Source organism: Vulpes vulpes, chromosome 16 (genome assembly GCF_048418805.1).
Source record: "Vulpes vulpes isolate BD-2025 chromosome 16, VulVul3, whole genome shotgun sequence".
Classification (NCBI taxonomy): domain Eukaryota; kingdom Metazoa; phylum Chordata; class Mammalia; order Carnivora; family Canidae; genus Vulpes; species Vulpes vulpes.
In genome coordinates, this window is record NC_132795.1 from 55,542,218 (window position 1) to 55,566,854 (window position 24,637).

General features: G+C 37.6%; 1 protein-coding gene across 2 annotated transcripts in view; it reads left to right on the forward strand.

Annotated features, from left to right (window-relative positions):
- ENTHD1 (ENTH domain containing 1) overlaps positions 1 to 24,637 on the forward strand; it is a 105,671-nt gene that overhangs the window by 27,066 nt on the left and 53,968 nt on the right. For both annotated transcript variants that reach the window (XM_026017431.2, XM_072743140.1), the window contains exon 4: positions 16,874 to 16,992. In XM_026017431.2, the coding sequence (XP_025873216.1) occupies positions 16,874 to 16,992 (119 nt within the window). The remainder of the gene's footprint in view (positions 1 to 16,873; positions 16,993 to 24,637) is intronic.

Genomic DNA, 24,637 nt, shown 5'->3' on the forward strand with positions numbered 1-24,637 from the left:
GTGAAGGGACTATCCATGTATATCGGGGGTGATCCAGGCAAAGGGAACAGCAGGTGCAAACATTCTGAAACTGGAGCAAGCTTGGCGTACTTAACTGTAAGCTTAGGAAATGAATCTTTAAATTGCCACAGAAAGAAGCTCAACTCTGAGCCATTTTTATGATTCATACAAGGAGATCAGGTTTATTGCTTTATAGTCACTGCTTTTTTTTTTTTAACCCAAATGATATTCTCTAGCTTTATGACACATCTTATTCACTAAACTGAGCTTGGAATGACTTTTGACTATTTTTAAAAAGTCAGTCTACCTTCAAATGAAGTTTTGCTACAGTTAATTTTTTTATTCATATCATAAACATGTATTGAGTACTTACGATATGCCAGACACTGTTCTTGGACTGGTAAGCAAATTGGGTGTATTTGTGCTGTCTTGGAAGTTACATCTAGTGATGACTTTCAGTCCGTTTAAAAAAAAAAAAAAGATGTTCAAAAAGAATTTTGGTGAATGATGGCAAATAGTGAATGTTTGGATGTAAAAACTTAGTAAATTTGTTAAAAATCTGTTAAATTATTTAAAAACTCCATTTATCAAATAAAAAAAACTCCATTTATCCATCTATGTATATATACACATATACATCGTAGATAGATATATGTGTGTGTTTGCGTTCAAAAAAGAGTAATTGGGGATGGCTGGGTGGCTCTGCAGTTGAGTGCCTGCCTTCGGCCCAGGGAGTGATCCTGGAGTCTTGGGATTGAGTCCCATATCAGGCTCCCTGCATGGAGCCTGCTTCTCTCTCTGCCTGTGTCTCTGCCTCTCTCTGTGTGTCTCTCTCATGAATAAGTAAATAAAATCTTTAAAACAAAAAACCAAAAAAGAGTAATTGGATTAAGCTTAGCAATACTGTTTCCACATAGGCATTTGAATCTGAAGCTGTATTTATCTATTTATTTATTTCAGAGAGAGAGAGTGCGAGCATGCACATAAGGGGAGGGGCAAAGGGAGAGGATCTTTAAGCACACTTCCTGCTGAGCGCAGAGCCCAACATGGGACACGACCCCTGAGATCATGACCTGAGCTGAAACCGAGAGTTGGATGCTTAACTGACCCCCCCCAGGAAATACACCACAGGAGCTATATTTTAAAGGAAGAAAGAAACCTGACAATTTTGTGTGGGAGGGTACTGAGCGAGATAGGAAAATAAATTGGTGGAGCATTCTTAGTAGGACAGAAGTAGCAAATTAAAACTTGGAGATAGGTGGATCAATTAGAATTACGTGTTCCCAGTGATGAAGAAGAGGCCACAAAAATGTTCACAGCTTAAACATAATAGGATTTTTTTCTCTCTTCTAAAAATAATCCAGAACTAGATATTTTAAGACTGATATGGCCCTTCATAAAGTCAAGGACCCCAGGGGTCTTTCTGTCTCATCACCAGACTCAGCATGTAACTTCCACTTCATGAGCCAAGATAGCTGTTTGAGCTCCAGCCATCACATCTGCATTCTAGCCAGTAGGAAGGAGGAGAGCTTGAAAATATGAATATTCTAGGGGCAACTGGGTGGCTCAGTCGGTTAAGCATCTTTCTTCAGCTCAGGTCTTGGGACCTTGGGATTGAGCCCTAAGTCAGGCTCCCTGCTTAGTGGGATGTTTGCTTCTCTCTCTCCCTCTGCACACACCTCACCTCCCACTTGTATGCTCTCTCCCCTTCTCTCTCAACTAAATAAATCTTTTTTTTTTAAAAAAAGATTTATTTATTTATTCATGAGAGACACACACAGAGAGAGGCAGAGACACAGGCAGTGGGAGAAGCAGACTCCATGCAGGGAGCCTGATGTGGGACCCGATCCAGGATCCCAGGATCATGCCCTGAGCCAAAGGCAGACACTCAACTGCTGAGCCACCCAGGCATCACTCAACTAAATAAATTTTTAAAAAAGAAAATATGAATACTCCTTCCCCTTAAGGACCCTTATTGAAGTTGCTCATAATATTTTGGCTTACATGTTGTTGTTTAGCATCTAGTCACTTGACACTCCTAGCTGCGAGAGAAGCTGAAAAATGTAGTCTTTACCCTGGACAGCTGTGTGCCCAGATTAAAGTCAGAAGATCTTTTGTTAAGGAAGAAGGAGATAATAAATATAGGGGAGAGTAGATAGTTCCTACTGTAGTGATAAAGAATACAAACAAGAAACAAATTAATCATGTTAGTGCATGGTGGTCAGATTCAATGGCATAGAGAACATAAATTTGAATATGTGGAAAAATGTGGACAGGTCATTGAGAGTTCATAAAAGACGTAATGAAACAGTCTTTGGAGATTTCACTTCAATACCACTAGCAACTAGGAACCACTGTAGGCCTCAGAGAACAGAAGGGATGTTTAGCTTAGTCACAGAACTTAGTTTTCTTATTACTGAAAACAGTTGTTGGTGGAAGATAACTCTTACTTTTTTGTGTAGAAATGAAGGCAATACGAATTGGAAGGAAGCTCTGTGAGAGACAGTAGTTTCAATCCAGCATCTTGCTCTAGGGTTATTGAAATGAGGTAAAGGTAATGTGTAAAGATATAGAGAGGAAATGGACTAAGTAGATGATATATTGGAGAAGAAAGAGAAATTGAAAGCAACTAATATTTCAGAGAGGCTAGTGATGGTAACACACAGGTGCATTTCCATCAGGAGGTGTTTAAAGACATCTCTAAATTATTTAGTTATATTGAAATGTAAAGTTGAATGCATTGCTAAAAATCTGATTCCCAGGCTTTAGGATCTAGAGCTGAAACAGCTGTGCCTAGCTTCTTTGTGGTAATTTAGCAAAGGGAACAAAGTACTTTGGAGAAGGTGTTCAACACATATTACTACCTCTACTCCTTTTTTTCCCCCCTATTCCTAGATGTTTTCCCCAAGTTTTAATTGTGGTAGATAGCTTGGAAGGTTTTTGTTGAGGTAATTTTGTTGTTTGCAGGACAAAAGGGACTGAATGATCATTGTTGCTTAATGTACTCTTACTACAAATTCATTTCAATGATGCTGTCATTCACCAAAACTCTTTTTGAACATCTTTTTTTAAAGCAGACTGAAAGCCATCACTAGATATAACCTCCAAGAGAGCAGAAGTACATATGAAATACATACAGAAAACTATATGTACACAGTTACAACTCAGCTTCTTCGAGCTGTAAGCGTCAGCATCACACCCTTTCCTTAGAGGTGATAATTATAAAAGCTATCACCAGAGACATTGCTTGCAACCAGACCAACAAAGCATTATCTCAGTTAGTCATCTGATCCTCCATAAAGAGCTCTTTAGTGGTATTATTCTTTGCAATAGAACTTTACTTATATTAGAGAAGGATTACTCTGGTCTGTGTTAACTGTAGTAGCACTCTGTATCATGGAAATATTTTCCTAAAAATCATGTAAGTTTCCTGTTGGACTAAAAGTAAAACTTTAAAGTACTTGTCATGCTTTTTATAAGCACAAGCACCAGTGTTAATGTTAATTCTACCGTGAACCTTGTGCTAACAGTTGATGTGGAGTCATATTTGGTTGCTGTGTCACACACAGTCTGGATGGCAGGGCTTATAGTACAAAGGCAGTTCCTACTAAAACATTTGCACTGGTGAGTATCAAGCAGTGGTTTTTTTTTTCAACTTAAAAGTACAATAAAGAAAATAACGGTAACTTTGATCTCTATTGTCCTAAACCAACTGCCATTAACATCTTAGAATATTCACTTCCAGTCTGGTCTTTTCCTTCCTTTTTATTTTTTATTTTTTATTTTTAAGTAATCTCTACATCCAATGTGGGGCTCAAACTCACAACCCCGAGGTCAAGAGTCATACACTTTACAAACTGAGCCAGCCAGGCACGCTGTTTTCTTTCTTTTATTTTTGTTTCAGAAAAAAAAAATCACTCTATTCTGGTAAAAACAGTACAGGCCCAAAAACCCTGGAGAATCAATCACTTCCAATCCTGTCACTCAGAAATAGCCATAATTCATATCAGATGAGCATAGATTCTAGGCATCTTTCTGTGTATACACACACACACACACACACACATGCAGAAAATGGGTAACTAGAGAGAACTTATTTTTATAAAAACAATTGTACTACATGCATTTTTTTTTACACTAAAAAATATTTTAGGTCTACTTCTAGTGATAAGACTTACTAGGAGCTCCAAGAAGCCCATTTATTGCATAGTAACCAAACCATTGCAATATTTCTGGCTTCAGTAGGGTTATGGGAAGTCTCCAAAGATCTTGCCTTCCAAAAATTTAAATAAATTAATCAAATTAAATAACAGGATATATGAGCTGGGGCCAGAGTGACTTGGAGCTGGTGCCTGTAGAAGCTGAGTTGTTTAAGGGCACTCATCAATAGATAAGAAAATGGTTTTGGGTAAGAAAATAGGTAAGCATTGGGAAAGAAAGCCTGGGTTTGCTGTGCTGAACCCAGACATTCAACGTGGGGCTGAATTTTCTCTGCAAGAATAAAGCTCAGTTCACAAGTTAGGTCCATAGGATTTCCCACCAATTAAAATCAGGCAATGAGCTCACAATCCATATCACCAACCCTGGAAAAAATGATTAGCAAAGAATATATTTAGCCCCCTAAAGACAGTAGATGGCAGGAATGCCTGATGTAGAATAGCTATGCATTTAAATATCTAAATAAGTAAAGGTTGATATGGAGAGGCTCTGCATGTGTCAGGACGAGGTGTATGGAAAACCTCTGTATGTCCCTCTCAGTTTTGTTGTAAACCTAAAGCTGCTCTGAAAAATAAAGTCTTAAATTAAAAAGACATACACACAAGCAAAAGCGTCAAAACTGGATTTATCCTTCTCTAAATTAATCCAGTTATTCAAATGTCAGTTATATCTGTCATAGCCTGGCTCATTGGGCCAAACCAAACTCTAAAAATTAAAACTGTTTTACTTAAAAAAAAAAAAAGATTATTAGGCATGCATGTATGAATTTGAAAAATGGAAACTTACAGAAATGAGAAAAACTATTGAAATAAAAAACTTAATTTAGTGAACTAGAAGATCTGTCCAAAGGAAAAGGAAAACACGAAAACAGTGTAAGACATAGAGGACACATCTGCAGGGGAATGACAGTTACTCTGCCAGTGACCTCTCCTCTTCAGCTACAGTGGAGGCCAGATGACAGTGATACAGCATTTTCAAAGTGCTGAGAGAAAATAACAGCCTGTGATTATGTACCCAGCAAAACTGTCATTCAGAGATAAGGGTGAAAGAGTCACTTACAGATAAATAAAAAACCCAAGAGCCTACCACCAAGAGATCTTCATTAAAGGATATACTTCAAAAAGAAAATTATTCCAGAAGAATGCTTTGAAATGCAAGAGGGGGGATTCCTGGGTGGCACAGCGGTTTGGCGCCTGCCTTTGGCCCAGAGCGTGATCCTGGAGACCCGGGATTGAATCCCACATCGGGCTCCTGGTGCATGGAGCCTGCTTCTCCCTCTGCCTGTGTCTCTGCCTCTCTCTCTCTCTCTCTCTCTCTCTCTTTGACTATCATAAATAAATAAAAATTTAAAAAAAATTTTAAAAAAATGAAATGCAAGAGGGAGTGACTATCAAGTAATAAACTTGTATATAAAATAAACACTCTCTGTGTAAAATAGTAATGTCTAACTTTTTTTTAAAGATTTTATTTATTATTTATTAGCGACAGAGACAGAGAGGCAGGCAGAGACACAGGCAGAGGAAGAAGCAGGCTCCATGCAGGAAGCCCAATGTGGGACTCAATCCAGGGTCTCCAGGATCACGCTCTGGGCTGAAGGCGGCGCCAAACCGCTGAGCCACCTGGGCTGCCCTAATGTCTAACTTCTGAGTTTGAAAAACAGACAACTAAAATAGTGGGTGGCCATGGTATGTAAATTGGAAATGAGTCTATAGAATTAAGTGTTCTAAGATCCTTGATACTTTGAGAGAAGGGTAAGGATATTATTTGACCCTTAACTGTTAAAGGTAAATATGCATGATAAACTTGAGTTAACACCAAAAGAAGAGAAGTAGCGTGAATAAATTCCAAAGTAGTGAAAATAATAGAATGAGAAAATAAAGGTTTATAAAAAGGAAGAAGCATAGATAAAGTGGGAGAGATGGAAATAAAAAAGGCAAAATGGTAGAAATCAGTCCAAATATATTAATAATCATGATAAATATCAATGGATTAAACTCATCTGTTAAAAGGCAGAGATTATCAAATTCGAGAAAAAGAAGTCTGGATATATGCTGCCCACATAAGTCCACATAAAGGTTAAAAGCAAATGAATGGAAAAAGATAAACCAGACATATACTAGTTAAAGAAGGGTGGTATAATTATATTAATGTCAGACAAAGTACAATTTAAAGCCAAAAGCATTATTAAGGACAACGATAACAGGCTTAAATCCCTAGGAAGATATAACATTTCTAAATGTGAGTATACCCAGTAAAATAACTCCAAAGTAATACAGAGCAAAAAATGGTAGAACTACAGAAAGTAATTGAAACATATCCCATTATAGTAATGATTTTAAAAATCTCTCAATTATTGATAGATCAAGTAAATACAACATTTTTTTAAATTTTATTTATGATAGTCACACAGAGAGAGAGAGAGGCAGAGACATAGGCAGAGGGAGAAGCAGCCTCCATGCACCGGGAGCCCGACGTGGGACTTGATCCCGGGTCTCCAGGATCACACCCTGGGCCAAAGGCAGGCACCAAACCGCTGCACCACCCAGGGATCCCAAATAAAACATTTTTAAATATGAATTTTATAACTGATTATATTGTAAAGAAAGTCTTAACATTTAAAAGAATTTGTATTATACAGACCACTTTTTCTAGCAAAAAAGTAATTAAGTTTGAATCTTAAAAATGTAAATTAAATTTTTTCATACACTTAAATGTGGAAGTATTCCTTTAGAATCAGGTAGAAAAAAATGTTCCCATTCTTTTTGCTTCTGTTCAGCTTTGCACTGGCCCTAGCCATCACAATAAAATAAATAAGAGAAATTAAAAGCATAAGTATTAAAATGGAAGAAAAATGTATTTGCAAATGATAGGATCTTCATACAGAAAACTTGAAAGGATCTACAAACATATTAGAAATAAAGAGGCTTTTAGCAAGATGGCTGACTGAAAGATCAAAATATATGTCAAGTTATATTTTTATGTATCAGCACCAACAATAAACATAATTTTAAAAAATACCATTTATAATAGCAAAAAATTATGACACAGAGATAAATCTTAAAAAGAGGATGTATAAGATCTATACTCTGAAAATTATAGCACTTAAATACATTAAAGATCTATATAAATGGAAAGATATTCATGTTTGTAGAAATACTAAAAAATATAAGTATCAATTCTCTCCAAATTGCACAGATTTAATGGATGATTTCCTCAAGCTTGGTCCTATTGACATTTTAACCAGATAATTCTTTGTCGTGGGGGGGGGATGTCCTGTGCAGCATAGGGTGTTTAGCATTCCCTGGCCTCTACTCACCAGTTGCTGTTAGCACACATTCCTTTCTGGTGTGAGAACCAAAAATGTCTGCAGACATTGTCACATGTTTCCCGAAGGCCAAAATTGCCCCCAGTTGGGAACCACTGATTAGTGCAATTATAATCAAAATCCAAAACAGATTTTAAAAATTGAATTTGATGGGCTGGTTCCCAAATTTATCTAGAAGAATCAAAAGGTCAAGAATATCCAAAGCATTCCTGGAGAAGAATAAGGTGGTGGAGGGCTCTCTTTTCTGGATGACATAACTAAAGCAATCATAATTATGGCAGCATGGTATGGATGCAGGAATAGGTGTGTGGGGCCAATGGAACAAACCGTAGAACTCAGCAAAGAGACCTGTGCAGCTAGGTTATCTTAGAGTATGACAGATGTGGTGGTCCACATTGGTGGGAAGAGGATGAACTACTTCATAAATAATGCAGGGGCAATTATTTATTCATGTTGAAAAAAGTGAAATTAGGTCTCTACCTCCTATCATGCACAAAAACAAATTCTAGAGGAATTAAGGATTTAAAGGAGAAAAAAAGACTTTAAAATGTTTAAAAGAAAATAAAGAATATCTTTCTTACATTGGGATAGGGAAGGATTTCTTAAACAAAATGCAAATTATTAAAAAAGCTTTTCTAAGTTTGACTCCTGTGGGAGGCAGAATTCTGAGAATAAGCCCCAAAGACCGTTGTCTTTATGTAATCCCCCCCTTTGAGAGGTGAGCATAACCTGTGAGTGGGAAGAGTTATGATTCCCATTATTATATTATGTTGTATGTCAAAACAGCCATCAAAAAAGAATGAAATCTTGCCATTTGCAATGATGTGGATGGAACTAGAGGGTATTCTGCTAAGTGAAATAAATCAGTGAGACAAAGACAAATATGATTTCACTCGTATGTGGAACTTAAGAAACAAATAGATGAACATAGGGGAAGGAAAGGAAAAATAAAATAAGATGAAACAGAGAGGGAGACAAACCATAAGAGACTCCTAACTATGGGAAACAAATAGGGTTACTGGAGGGGCTGTGGGTAGGGGACAGAGTAACTGGGTGATGGGCATTAAGGACAGCACTTGATGTAATGAGCACTGGGTATTATATGCAACTGATGAATCACTAAATTCTGCCTCTGAAACTAATTATACACTATACGTTAATTAATTGATTTTAAATAAATAATAAATACGTAAATGATAAAATAATGGATATCCTTTGATTACTGATATAAAATGCTACCATTTTGTAGTCATTTTCAATTAAATGTTTTAATGAACTCAATATTCAAAAATTTTTTAAAAGGGAGTATCCAGGTGGGCTTAATCCAATCATACACACCCTTTAAAAGCAGAATTTTCCCCAGCTGGTGGCAGAAGAGGAAGTCACAGATACCAAGTGTGAGAAGGATTTGTTGTACCCTTACTGGCTTGAAAATGGAGTGATAAGGAACGCAAGCGACTTCTTTTTTTTTTTTTTAATTTTTTTATTTTTATTTATGATAGTCACAGAGAGAGAGAGAGAGAGAGAGAGAGAGAGAGGCAGAGACACAGGCAGAGGGAGAAGCAGGCTCCATGCACCGGGAGCCTGATGTGGGATTCGATCCCAGGTCTCCAGGATCGCGCCCTGGGCCAAAGGCAGGCGCCAAACCGCTGCACCACCCAGGGATCCCGCAAGTGACTTCTAGAAGCTGAGAGAGGTCCCTGGTTGCCAGCCAGCAAGGAAATGGGGACTTCAGTCCTACAATCATAGGAAAGCCAAATTCTGTCAACAACCTGAATGATCTTGGAAGTGGATTTTTCCTCAGAGTCTCCAGAGAAGAGTCCAGCTTGGCTGACACCTTGATTTTGGCCTTGTGAGACCCAAAGCAGAGAACCCAATTAAGCCTGCTTGGACTGCTGAGCTATAAAACTGTAATATAATAAACGGGCGTTGTTTTAAGCCACTAAGTATCTTGTAATTTTTGGTAGCAATAAAAAACTTCTAAAACTATATTAAATTTAAGAATTTAAGAATTATCTCTTCATTGAAAAACACCATATAAGTGAAGAAGACGGTCACAAAACATAGAAATATGTTACATTTCTAACATATGTAAGTGACAAAGGATTATCCAGAATATATAAAGAATTTCTGCTAACCAGTGAGAAAGCCCAACGGAAAAATAGGAAGGAGATATGGAAAGTATTTCCTTAAAAAAGAGAAGGAAACATGTAAGGCCAAGAAACATTTTTTAAAAATGCTCAACCTTGTATTGTTATACAGTAGCAACAATTCTAAAATGAAATATATGAAAATACACAATTTACAATAACTTCCAAAACCATCTAATGCCATATTGTGAGGAACGTCCTTCTGTTCCTTGAAGTACAGATACATTCTCTTGTACATTTGGAGTCTATTTTTTGCATGCCATCTTCGTCTCTCTCTTGCTTCTCCCACCCTTCCTCCTCCTCTTTTCCTCTTTTCCCCCTGGAATATGTTTGTTTAGTTGCCAGGTCTCTTTCCATCTTACTGATGCCTAAGCGGCTCTCACTAGGCAGTGTATTTTGAAGGCAGTAAGGAATAAGGGTTAAGCGCTTAGGTCCTGGCACCTTTCTGACTGGATTTGAATCTTGACTCGGACTGTGTGGACTGTGTGCCCTTGGACATGCAAGCTTTTGCCACAATTTCATCTTCTCTAAGATGGGGATAATATGGTTTCTATTACAGAGTTGTCATAAGAAGTAGAGAAGGTGATGTAGGTACAGCAGCATCAACTTTGGCAGTTACTGGCTCAGATACACTTAGTGATTTCTCCACTCTTCCCACCATGTCTGAGACCAGTTTGTGCCACCAAGTTGACTTTGTGTGCTGTTTGTTATTTTATCCATTTTTCTGCAGCGGTGAGAAACGGGAGCCTTCATTAGGCCATTATGTGATCTTGTTTAGAATACCTGGACTCTGCTCTGTCCTCTGAGCCTTTTGTACAGGATCCTGCTCGTTCTTTCTAGCTGGGAAATGTGTCCAGCCACCGTGGGGCAGGGAGATGCTCTTGAACTTCAGATAATCCACTCGATTCAGTGTGAAACTGTAGCTTTCACTTCCGTTAGTGTCAGCACCTGTATTTACTCACTCTGGTACACCTCTTTTTTTTCCCCCCCTTAGTCTATTTCTACCTCTTCTTGGTCATAAGGAGTGAGAAAAGCATTGTCTGCTCTGTTCCCCTTCTTTCAGACATGTGGATAGTGATGAGAAATCTCAGAATCTTATCAATGCATCACTATCATGTTTGGGAAACAGGGGATGCTTGCCTTGGCCACCAGTTATTTTCCTTTTCCTTTTAAAGTTTTTAAGTTCTGTTTCCATGTTAGATTGCTGTTGTAATCTTATTAGTTTTGACTTTTTTCAAACAAATTTTGGGTGATGGAAATTCTGTGTTGCAATTTCAGTGTACTGTCTTAACCTAGGAGCCAACCCCTGAATACTTAATCCTGCCTGTGTAGTGGCTGTATGCTCCTCGTTTCTGTGGCAGAGCACTTAACACAGTCTGTGCATTTTCCTGTTCTCTGTTATTCTAAAGTAAGAACTACTGGCAGTGCCTCAAACTTTGTGTTCTATTGTTAGCAAAACACGGAAATAAAATTGCTTAACTCCCTAAGATCTCCTGCAATAGAAGTTTGTCCTTTCTCATTTTTTCTTCTCTACCTATTTAAAATTTAATTTTTAAAATTGCTTAAACAGCTCTGCTTTCTTATTCTCTTTTTCTGTTTTTGTTGAAAAAAACCTTTTCTTCTCCACTCATCTCAAAATTCACCGTTCAAAAAAGATTTACAGTACTCACACTCTACCTCCAACAGCATTTCTCAAGTAAATGGGAGTACAGGGGTGACATCCGTAGTGCATGTTGTGGTGCCCCCCAAGTCTCCTTTTCAAGATCAAGACACCATTCCCTCGGCTCCTGGGAGGGTTGGAGGTTGAGGGTCTCAGCTCAGTCCTTCTCTGGGAATTCCCTTTTTTTTTTTTTTTTTTAGGTATTTATTTATTCATGAAAGTCACAGAGAGAGAGAGGCAGAGACATAGGCAGAGGAAGAAGCAGGCTCCCTGTAGGGAGCCTGATGTGGGACTCCATCCCAGGACCCCAGCATCATGACCCAGGCTGAAAGGAGGTGCTCAACCTCTGAGCCACCTAGCCCCCTCCTTTTCTGGGAATTATTATTTTTTTTTTTTCTGGGAATTCCTAACAGTTGACCAGAACCTCTTTGCCCAGTGTCACAGCCCCATGTTGAGGGATACAACATCCAGTGACCTATGGTTGTGGCTGGGCTGCTCTCTTGCTTCAAAGCAGGACAACTGTGAAGAGCCATCCCAGCTCCACAGCTCCTAGCAGGATCATGGCCACATTACAGATGGGTTTCTCCCTTGGCCCAGAACTGACTTCTAAGCACCTCACGGGTCCTGTTACAAAGAGTACCCCCTAATGAATCTCCCTCACAAATTTGAGCCTTGGGGGATCCCTGGGTGGCTCAGTGGCTAAGCACCTGCCTTCGGCCCGGGGTGTGATTCTGGAGTCCCGGGATCGAGTCCCACATCAGGCTCCCTGCATGGAGTCTGCTTCTCCCTCTGTCTGTGTCTCTGCCTCTCTCTCTCTCCCTGCGTGTGTCTCTCATGAATAAATAAATAAATCTTAAAAAAAAAAAAAAACAAATTTGAGCCTGTTTCCTGGGGAGCCCAACTTATGACAATGGCTTTTCTTCAGGTTTAAAATATAGGAGTATCACAATATATGTATGTCCATGAAGAAAGAGAATTATAAAGCAAATGGAGCAAAACGTTAACAATTGGTGAACCTGGATGAAGAGTGAATTGGTGAACTAGTTCTTTGTATGATTCTTGCAGCAATTTTTCTGTAAGTTTGAAATTACTGGAAGATGGAAGTTTAAGAAATTAGGACAAGATGCTCGAAGGTGCTTAGGTGCAATTATGCTCCAAGACAGAGAAGTTGTTAAGGTTCCAAACTCATGATTCTGCAAAACTGAGATCTAAAGATAATCACTGAGACTTCTATATCTTATCAATTCATTAGCCCACTGAGTATTTCCTTTGGTGGATGCATTTGTTTCTTTCTTTGTTTTTAAAAAGCTGCTTCTGTTAAGTAAATGACTTGATTTACTTACATTACACCTGAAAGGACACAGTCGATACATAACAACAATGTTTATTAGATACTAAATAATAAGTGGAGCAATTTGGGAATTTACTAAGTTTGTGCAGCATTTCAATTCCAAAGTGTGTTCTTGCCTTGTTAATATCTGATGGCTTGAATGTCAGTTTGATATCTCATCTAAGAATTATTACAGGGTCTGTCAGTTCTGCTCTGCAGTATTATCTGAGTGATACAGGCTCAAAGAAATCTACAGCCTCTCTGGATGGTTTCCTCCCAGCACCTCCAAGCTTTGGTATCTAACCTCTCATCTTCAAATGACCTGATAGCATCACTGCCTCAGCGCCTTCACTTTTTCCCTTTGGGGTTTCACATTCGCACGCGAGTCCTCCAGGCTTGTGACTTCACCATCTCAACTGATAAATAGCTTATGATACCAAAGGGACTTCATTTCCACTAAGGAACTAAATGTGTATTCTCTCCTTTCATTTGCTTGTGAAAATCCAGAAATAAATCTTGTGTAATCGCCTAATTTAATTAAGCACACCTCACTAAGAGTGCTGGAGCTGGTGCTAAAAAAAATTATCAATTTCCAGAGTCTCACTATGTTCTAACTGCCTTCCTTCTTGCCCCTAGAAGATTATTTAATATAGGTTTAGAACAGTGTAGCTATTCTAACCTAAAATGTGTGTCTAAATATTTAAGGTATTTTTTTCTTTCACAGTTATTGTTATCCTTCAGTTCTCCTCACACTTTACTTCAATGTTGACTTCCTGCAATTGTTATTAATCTACCTTTATGATGTCTAAACCTAAGTCCGTATCGCTTCAAGGATAATTTTGTTTCTGAATACTCAGAGAGTGATCATATAGTTTCTGATGAATCACATGAAAGTACATAGATAATCTAAGCTTCAAACCACTACTGTTTGCCAGTATTCATTATAAAATCTCCAGGTCCGAATAAGCTCATTTTAATTATTCATTTTCTTTTTTTTTAATTATTCATTTTCGTGTGAAGTTACAAGAAGATGAAAATTCAGAGCCACAATTGCAAAGTTCTTATTCTTTCTTCAGTAAATTTGGCAAGTATCATACTCCTCTTGCCCACCTAGTTCTTTCTGCTTGGGATAGTTTCTCATTATATGTTTATCAGGAATCCTAGTCATCCTTCAAAGCCTCATTCAAATTTTACTTCATATCTGAGACACTTTCTGATTACTCTGATGCACACTGATTTTTTTTCCTCCTTAAAATGTCTATTCCTAAAGTTAATTAATTTAAGAAAGTTTGGCATGGTATTGTTTTCCTCAAATTGTTTCCCGTAATTCTGTATATCAGACTTATCTCCTGAGTCAGGCTATAAACTTTCTGAAGGTGAGGACCACCATGTCTGAAACCACTGGTTTTCAAGCGATTTTTCTTGCATAGCCCCTAAAATGATTTTGAAAAATTACATACCTCCTAATGCATTTTTAAGTTGACATGTGAAATTGTACCATAAGTAACTACAAAGGACAAAATAGAAAATATTGACATTAAAGACAAAAGAAAACAAAATGAAACAGTTCCATGAGACTTCTCAACATATCTAAAGGAATCTCAACACTGTGTGATGGGTACCTTCAGCCATTCATTTGGAAAAAACAAACATGAAGTCTTTAACTATTGGAAGCTTTATGTCATTCCCTTTTCTCCTTGAAGTTGTATTTCTATTCCACATCCCTCGCAGGATTTCATCCTAATAGAATGTTGATGCCTGAAAGTCTTCTCTACATCAACTTTGTATATAAATTGAAATAAATTATTTTTTTACATTTTCTAGGACCAGAGGCTTTTAAGTGGTAAAAGAAAATATTCTTTCTAGATTGATTTATCATTTTAGCACACAATTGATCAAAACCAAAACTATATAAGTGTATTATAAATTTTCATAAATACTCAGTAAACATAAAGAATATAATTTTATAGGAAATACATATTTCTATGAGATACATGGAACTGTTTGTTTACCCACCTATGAATATCACTTATTGCTGGAAGTAAGCAGGGTTCAACATAAATTCTGTTTCTCTTTTTACATTTTTATAGATGGAAATACTGAGAAGACTCGTTCACATAAAATCGTAGGTGGGAATAGAAGGTTTTATATTATAGCAATGTCAGTTCTATGAATTCCTTTTAGGTATTCCAGAATTATATAGTAACTTATTATAAAAATTGTTTTCATCTCTTGTCAGCTGTTGATTAGATCTGTCTGCAGTGTTGTTGAAAGCAAGACTTGGAAACAACCCACTTAGAAAAAGATTTGTTAAACAGTCGTTAGGAATGATGGACTTTCTCAACTTCTGGGAATAATATCAAAAAAACCTTTACTAAAAATTATCAGGTGATTATTAATTATACCAGTTACACTTTAACCCAATATACTCAGAAAGGGGAAAAAATATTGAGGTATACCTGTCAATATAATATTTTTGAGATAATTACTTTATAGTTTCATATGCCTTAAATATAATTCAGCAACTCTTCAAAAGTACAGAATTTGGTTCATTCCATTTTTGGAAAATAGTGACCATATTACCTAGTTGGCAGAGCCAGCCCTTATTGTCGAAACAGTCAGCCAAATCAGACTTAAACTTTCTTTCAGAAAACATATTACTTTATTTATTCAAAAAACATGTAAACTAGCATCATTGTGGTTGCGCTCACATTCCTGAATTCTTTTCCTAAGGGAGATGGCTAAGACATGGAGCCTTGTCATGTAAGTCTGTTGCATTGATGAGACAGGGTGCCCTGCCTCCCATGTTTGTGCTTGCTTTCTTTCCCCTTGTGGGACTTTCCTCAGAAATGATACATTCTTTGACAAGTTGGAGGATGAAAAGCACAGGACATTAAGTGAAACTTGTCAACCGTCCTGCTCCTCCATACTGTAGTGTATCTGGATACCAGACATCCCAGTATGGACCAAAATGCCCTGTTACTTATGCCACACTTTGCCACTAAAAAAAATATGCATAAAACAGGACAAATTTTAGAGCTTTACTTTGGGTTTTTCCTGCCTTGATTGAAGGAGGCTTCCCTATACCAGTCTTTACTACTGTTTGGCATTTAGAGGTTCTTATGCTCGTAGCATAAAGGAAGATGCACCATATGGGTAGAGGATGGGTCTTTCTTTGTAAAGTGGGAGGAAATAGATTATGAAAGGGGAGGAAGAAAGAACTAGTCTGATGTTTCCACACAGTCGCGTTCCCAGACAGATGAGTTTTTTAGAAAGAATGTATATGTAAGTGGTGGGTCTGGACATTGATTCCTTTAAAACTATCTATGCCCATCTAGCCCTTGGGAAGTCTTTAAGTACCCCTAGTGGTGCACAAACACCAGTTTGAAGATAGCTCTCTTACACTTATTGTTCCCAACAATATGCTGAGAGGTAGTTGGCAATAATACTTCGTTTACACAATCATTCAGATAAAAGGAAGGAGGGGGGCCCAGGTGGCTCAGTCCTTTCAGCGTCTGACTTATTTCTGCCCAGGTCATGATCTCAGAGTCCTGAGATCAAACCCCACCATGGGCTCCACACTGGGTTTGGAGCCCGCTTGGAATTCTCTCTCTCCCTTTCCCTCTGACCTGCGCCTGCCCCAGGGGGAAAAAAAGAAAGGAAAATGGCAGATACAAAACCATTAAATTCAGTAAAAACATACAAGCAAAAATATGTTTAATATCACTGGCAATTTCTTTCGTTCAAGATTCTTTAAATTTTGTTTAAAAGTGCTTTCTCATCATATAGCCTATGTGTCATGTATGTGAACACATGAAATGTACAGTGAAGTAATAACATTCTTTTAAATATTAATTAGAATAATTCTAGTCATTCCTGCTTTGCTAAGAATAATTTTCAAACTCTATTTTCTACACTATGTGTGACCTTATTTAAAAAAATATATGTTTCAAATAATAAAGCATAAAATTGTTGGTGGGAGAAAAGGCTAGAATTAGTTGTATTTTTTAAACTGGCCTGAATTTGTCAATTATTATGAAGGGATAATATTAAAATGACCGTTGGCAGATGATGTATATGTGGCAGACAAAATGGATTTTCAGAAGTAATTAGCTTAAAAATTGTGAGCTAACATGAAAACATTACTCTTTTTTTGCCAAAGTGAAATCTTAGCTTTATGTTGTTGACAGAAAACGCTTCCAAGGCAGGATTGAAAGAAGAGCAGTGCCAAGACATTCAGTTGCCTAGTGGAACCATGTTGTCCCAGGAAACACTACCAGTCAAGATTAATTCTTGGAAATCCACAGAGGTAAGTCATTGTAGCCGTTTCCTGTTGCCGTTGTAACAAATTACCACCAGCCCAGTGCCTTAAATCAGCACAAGTATGCTATTTTATAGTTCTGTAGGTTGGAAGTCCTGACATAGGTCTCACTGGGTTAACATCAAGGTGTCTGCAGGCTGCATTTCTCTCTGGAGGCCCTGAGGGGAGAATTTGTTTCCTTGTCCTTTCCAGCTTTCCTGTGTTCTAAGAGAAACAGTGCTTGTTTGTCTTTCAAATTTGTTTCTGTTGTCTTCGTTGTACACAGTTTTAAGTAAGAATAAGGCTAAATGATCAAAGTGTTTGTTATACAAAGCTGCTGCTTTTTAAAAATCTTACTTAAGAAATTTTTTTTTATCCTACTATAATAAAGATCTCTTATTTTTTCTTCTAAATGAAATCCGTGTGCCCTCTAGAATTTTACTATAAGATAGGGGTCTTATGGTCTTTGTACTCCTCTGAGTAAACAGTATTTAATTTATTGAACAGTCCATCTTTCTCTCCTCATCTAAAAAAACCTTTTATTGTGAAATAATTATAGATATGGAGGAAGCTGCAGTAAATAGTACAGAGTCCCACGTATGGAGTACCCAGCTTCCCAGCTGCTGGCATCTTCTGTGATCATAATACACTATCGAAACAAGGAAATGGCCGTCAGTATGTTATTGCTGACCCACTACAGACCTTATTCAGCTTCTAAATTTTCAATTCAGTATTCAGTTTTTTTTTTTTTTTGAGAATCTTACTCTTATTTTATTTTTTAAAATTTTATTTAAATTCAATTTGCCAACATACAGTGTAACACCCAGTGTTCATCATTGGCCCTCCATCATGCCCATCACCCAGTTACCCCCTGCCAAACTCCCCCTTCTGCAACCCTGTTTTTTTTCCCAGAGTAAGAAGTCTCTCATGGTTTGTCTTCCTCTTTAATTTTTTGCCACTCAGTATTCAGTTTTTTAACCTGCATTTAGGGACGTCTGGGTGGCTCAGTGGTTGAGCATCTGCCTTTGGTTCAGGGCTTGATCCTGGAGTTCGGGAATGGAGTCCCACATTGAGTCCCACATCGGGCTCCTGCAAGGTGTCTGCTTTTCCTTCTGCCTTGTCTCTGTGTCTCTCATGAATAAATAAATAAAATCTTAAAAAAAAATAACCTGCATTTATGTGTGTGTGTGGAGGAGGGTTCCTATGCAGTTTTATTCTAAGTATAGGTTTGTGTAACCACACCAAAATCAAGATACAAAACTGTTACGTCCACACACAAGAGGTCTGTCCTGTTATCCACCCCGTCTCTTCCTCAACCGCCTCATCCCCTGACAACCACTAATCTTTTCTCCATCTCTATAGTTTTATTATTTCTAGAATGTATTTCTAGGAATAGATTCAGATAATACATAACCTTTTGAGATAGTTTGAGGTTTTTTTTTTTTTTTTCACTCAGCATAATACTCTTGAGAACCATTCAGGTTGTGAAGTTTTCCTATCTCTGGGATAAATGTCTATCTAAGAGTGTGATTGCTGGGGTGTGTGGTAAGTGCATACTAAATTTGGTAAGAGATTGTCAAACTTTTCTAGGCCTGTACCATTTCACATTCCCACCAGCAGTGTAATGAGAGATCCAGTTTCTCTGCATCCTCACTAACTTTGGCATTACCATTTTTATTTTAGCTATTCGAATAGGTTTGTAGTAGTATCTCACTGTGGTTCTATTTTTTTTAAGATTATTTGTTTATTCATTCATTCATTCATTCATTCATTCATTCATGAGAGATATACAGAGAGAGGGAGAGACACAGGCAGAGGGAGAAGCAGGCTCCCTGTAGGGAGCCTGATGCAGTACTCGATCCCAGGACCCTGGGATCACACCCTGAGCCCAAGGCAGATGCTCAGCCATTGAGCCACCCAGGCGTCTCTCACTGTGGTTTTAATTTGTGTTTCCCAAATAGCTAATGATGAGCATCCTTTCATGTATTCATTTGTAGCATCATAACCTCTCTTTGGTGAACTATATGTTCAGACCTTTTGCCTATTTTCTAATTGGACTGTGTATTACCACTGAAGGTTTGTTTGTTTGTTTGCTTTTAAGATTTATTTATTTATTTGAGAGAGAGCATGAGCTGGGGGGAGGAGCAGAAGAGGGAGAAGCAGGCTCCTCACTGAGGAGGGAGCCTGGCATGAGGCTTGATCTCAGGACCCCCAGATCATGACCAGAACCAAAGGCAGACGCTTAACTGGCTGAGCCACCCAGGCGCCTCTACCATTGAGTTCTGAGAGTTCTTTGTATGTTCTGGATACCATTATGTTTCTATTCTTCATGCTTTCATCTTGTTTCTGAGCATGACCTGTGTCTTTAATTTTCACAATTGTATTTTCTCTTTCATGGTTGTGTGTTTAAGGAAGGAAGATATGCCCAAATTGTGAACTTATAGACCCATCTTGACTGGAAATTTGTTCCACTCAACTATATGCAGTTTTCTCTTTTGTTCATTTGCTTTCTGTCTTATATGTGTTTCTCCTTCTAGAAGGAAAGCTCCTTGAGAGTAGAGACCATTTTAGTCTTATTCACTACTGAATCTTAATTTGCCACATTTTTGTTAATGAATAAATGATTGAATAGTAGACATTAACTTCCTTCTCTTCCTTTCTTATAAAAGAGGTTTGTTTGGCCTCCTGCTCTGAGGGCTTGTTTAATGTTCCCTGCCACCACCACTGTTCCTATGAGAGTGGCTGGAATTATTTATTGACCTTCTGTTCCCAACACTTTCCACCACACCCTCCAACCCAGTTAGGTATAGATTTACCTGATTTTCTAGCAGCTTAGAAAAGTACATGAAATTAAAATGTCACTGTTCCTTAATTGCATAGTAGCCCACAGACTGAAATTATATAGATTATTTAAAAGATAATAACATTAAGTCAAAATTATTTTTAAATTTGAGATCATTTTTATTTGCTGCTGCTGGCTTCTAAGGAAGAAAATAGACTTGAATCATCTTACATGCTTTAGAACTTAACAAAGGCATAAAATGCCACCTAGCTTTTTTGTATCAGTCTTCAAATTCTCATTATTATTGTTTTTTCTTACTTGAGAGGAACCCACTGTAACTGATTTACACTCAACATCTTATATCAGTTAGTAAAAAAATGATGCCCTTCTTTCAAAACAAGTTTAAAGCTGGATTTTCCTTTTTCAATACATTACGATATCATGACACTATTCCATCATTCTATTGACAAACATCTCTTATTACTGTCAGGAATGTTTGATGCAACCCAATATGTCCTCTTCAGAAATCTGCTTTTGTGACAGAAGACAACACCTACCAAGCTGAATAGTAAAATCTAATTGTTGTTGCCAAATGTATTACATCTACATTAAAATTCTCATGTTCTTAATACAGAATGAGAAAGAAAGAAGTGATACTGTTGATTGCTTAGGCAGATGAGGGGTGCTTAAAAATATCTTTTAAAAACTTTAAATAGAAACCTCTTTAACTATTCTCTTTCTACAAATGAAAGAATGATCTAAAAGCAGTAAATAAAATTCTGAACAGAATAGGCTTTCAAGAGCAGAACAGTGCTTGCTGGTGGTACTTTCAAAACCAAGGAAAGCCTGTAAATGTATGATACTTAGACACGGATATGTTTTCTCTCTGAGTACTGTACAGAATCTTTATTATTAAATTTGCTAATTAATAAAATTATATGTAGCTTTGACCTCCTCAAAAGACCTTCCTCTTTTCCTGTTTAAGGAGATTCAACAATAAGGGTTATGATTTTTTTGGTCACAGTTGTTTCTATAGCAACAGATAGGGTTGCTGTGAATTGGTTCACACAAAATTAAAGCTGACCAAAGCCTTCAATCTAGTTGTGAGTTGCTAAATTGCTAGTGATAGAAGATAAGTGTTTATTTCTTACTGCCTCTGTTTATTATTTTGCTAAATGAAGAGTAAACAGTTTTTATGCTCGGGCTTATTAGCATATCATTTATTATATTTGCAAAAATTTGAACTCATCAAAGCTGTTAGAGAAATGGAAATTATACCTATTCTAATCATGCTAATCCATCATCCCCTTCTTTTCAGTGTCATTACTTTATGCTTAACAGTTCTTTTTTATTTTCATGTTTGTACTTTTATTCTTTTTAAGTTGGAAGATACTTACTAGAAAAAGTTTAAACAATATGAAAGGGTAAAGAATAAAAAACAAAGTTTCTGCTTACTTACTTATACACCTTCTGTTCCTTTCCTTGGAAGCATCCATTACTAACTAGGTTCTTAGAAATTTGGGAGTGAAATTTTCTGTGTCCATGCATTTCTTTTATCTAAATGGATTTGTTCAGTATATACTGCTATGCAGCATGCTTTGAACTAAGCAATACATCTTGTAAATCTTTTTATGTAATAAACACAATTATTTAATGTATATTGTCCCAAATCTTTTTTCGCTAAACTATAGATTATGGATATCTTTCTCTGTCTGTACGTATAGCTGTGCTGTAGTCTTGATGCATAAATGAATCTTTAAAAAAAATTTTTTTAAAGATTTTATTTATTTATTCATGAGAGACACACAAAGAGAGAGGCAGAGATATAGGCAGAGGGAGAAGCAGGCTCCATGCAGGGAGCCTGATGTGGGACTTGATCTCAGGATTCTAGGATCATGCCCTGGGCCAAAGGCAGGCACTAAACTGCTGAGCCGCCCAGGGATCCCTAGATGTATAAAATGAATCTTTATTTCGCCATCCCCTGTTAGCAATCATTTAGGAATATTTTTATGTTTTTATCTTTTAAAAGCAATATTGTAATAATGGCTCTTATACATATTTTATATGATGCTGTCCTGGAAGTGCAATCACCAAAAGGTTGTATTTATTTTTAGTTTTGAAAAATACTCTGAAATTGTCCTCCCAAAAGTTACACAAATTTATGTCCACCAAAAGCATATCCCTTCATCTTCTCAAATACTGAATATTATCAAACTTGTACATTTTTGCCAGTCTGAGAAGTGGGAAAAATTTGTTTTACTTTGTTCCATGGTAATTATAGGTAAGATTGGAATAGCTTTTCATGCATTTATTGGGAATTTGTGTTTCTTTTTTTATTATTAACTCTATTCATGTCCTTTGCTCACTTTTTCTGCTTGGTTTCTCATCTTTTTCTTACCAGTTTCTAAGAGCTATTTGGCTATTAAATGATTAGCCCATTGACTGTTTCTTTATCTTGTCTTTCATTTTCAATTTTTCATTTGATTTTTGACTTTATTTATGGCTTTTCTTTTTTTGCCTTTTGTGAAGAGAAAACACACCGCTCTTCCTTTGTTTCTTTTTTTCATCTCACACTCTGCTGTCACACTTCACTTCTGACACCAGAGATGTGGGCTTTCCACACACCAAGCTATTCTCTGCTACACCAGCTGGGTGTCCTGCCATTTAACTCAATTCTGACACTGTCTACCTGAAGATAGCATCAGATATCACAGGCTAAATGCTCAGTCCACAAAGCTTCCCCTTCCCCCACCTTCCACATCAGATGCCAGTTGCAAGTCCGGAGTTGCTGCCTGTACTTCTGACCTACCACTATAAATTGGAGTTCCCATCACTCCTTCCTTGGGTTTAATCATTTGCTAGAACAGCTTACAGAACTCTTGGAAATATTTACTTAAAGTTACTGGTTTATTATATAACAAAGGATATGATGAAGAATGCAGATGAAGTGCCAGATGAAATATACAGTCTGAGGCCTAAAAGTTTCCCAAGTGCAAGAGTTTCTGTCCCCATGCAGTTGAACTGTGTTATCCTCCTGGCATTCAGTACATGTATTCACCAACTAAGCTCATTGAACCCCAAGCATTGGGATCTTTATGGTGGCTTCATCACGTAGATATGATTGATCATTTACTCCATCTCCAATATCTTCTGTCCTTCCAGGAGGATAGGGTATGAGGTTGAAAGTTCCAGGCTTCTTTTTTTTTTTTTTTTTTTTTTAATTTTTTATTTATTTATGATAGAGAGAGAGAGAGAGAGAGAGGCAGAGACACAGGCAAAGGGAGAAGCAGGCTCCATGCACCGGGAGCCCGATGTGGGATTCGATCCCGGGTCTCCAGGATCGCGCCCTGGGCCAAAGGCAGGCGCCAAACCACTGCGCCACCCAGGGATCCCAAGTTCCAGGCTTCTAATCATGGTTTGGTCATTCTGGTGACTAGTCCCCATCCTGAAGCTATCTAGGCACTCATCAAGAGTCACTTCACAGAACAAAAGACACTCTGATCTCCCTGAAAATTCCAACAGATTTAGGAGCTCTGGTCAGGAATGGGGGTCAAAGACCAAATATTAGAATAAAAGATGCTCCTAGTTCTCTTACACTGAGGAAATTACAAGAGTTTATGAACTCTGTGCCAGGAACCATGGACAAAGACCAAATATATATTTATTATAAATCACAATATCACAGTCTTAAGTCTTCAATTTTTATTAAAAAGTAGTCAAATTTGCTTTTCTGTTATGGCTTCTAGGTTTTAAGTCATTTTTAGAAAGACCTTTCATAGGGCACCTGGGTGGTTCAGTGGTTGAGTGCCTGCCTTTGGCTCAGGTCATGATCCTAGGGTCTTGGGATTGAGTCCCACATCAGGCTCCACACAAGGAGCCTGCTTCTGTCTCTGCCTATGTCTCTCCCTCTCTGTGTGTATCTCTCATGAATAAATAAAATACTAAAAAAAATAGAAAGACCTCTGTAGTCTAAGACTTTAATAAATATCACCCTGGATTTGTATTTATTTATTTTTAAAAATATTTATTTATTTATTTTGGAGAGAGAGAGTGGGGGAGAAAGGGGCACAGAGAGAAGGTGAGGGAGTCCCAGGAAGACTGTGCGCTGAGCATGGAGCCTGAGGTGGGGCTCGATCTCAAGATCCCAAGGTCAGAATCTGAACCAAAACCAAAAGTCAAATGCTTAACACCAAGAGTTGGACGCTTAACTGACTGCACCACCCAGGCACCCTGCCCTGGTTTTTGTTTTTGTTTTTGTTTTTTTTTAAATCTTAACAAGCTATTTTTTATTTTTTATTTTTTTTTAATTTTTTTTTAATTTTATTTATTTATGATAGGCACACAGTGAGAGAGAGAGAAGCAGAGACATAGGCAGAGGGAGAAGCAGGCTCCATGCACCGGGAGCCCGACGTGGGATTCAATCCCGGGTCTCCAGGATCGCGCCCCGGGCCAAAGGCAGGCGCCAAACCGCTGCGCCACCCAGGGATCCATCCCACAAGCTATTTTTTAGATCAGTTTTAGACTCAAGCAGGAGTGGGAAGTAGGAGACTTTACATATACCCCATGAATACCCCCACCTGCCTCTGCCCCCATATGACCTTCCTCACAATAACAACCACATCAGAGTGATACATTTGTTATAATCATTAAACCTAAATCAACACTCATTACTATCCAAAGACCATAGTTTACATTAGGATTCACTCTTGATGTTGTGTATTTTATGGATTTTGACAAATGTATACTGTTCTATATCTACCGTTATAGCATCACAGAGAATAGTTTCATTGTACTAAAATCCTCTGTGCTCCATCTATTCGTTCCTCCTGCTAACCCCTGGCAACCACTGATCCTTTTACTGTCTCCTTAGTT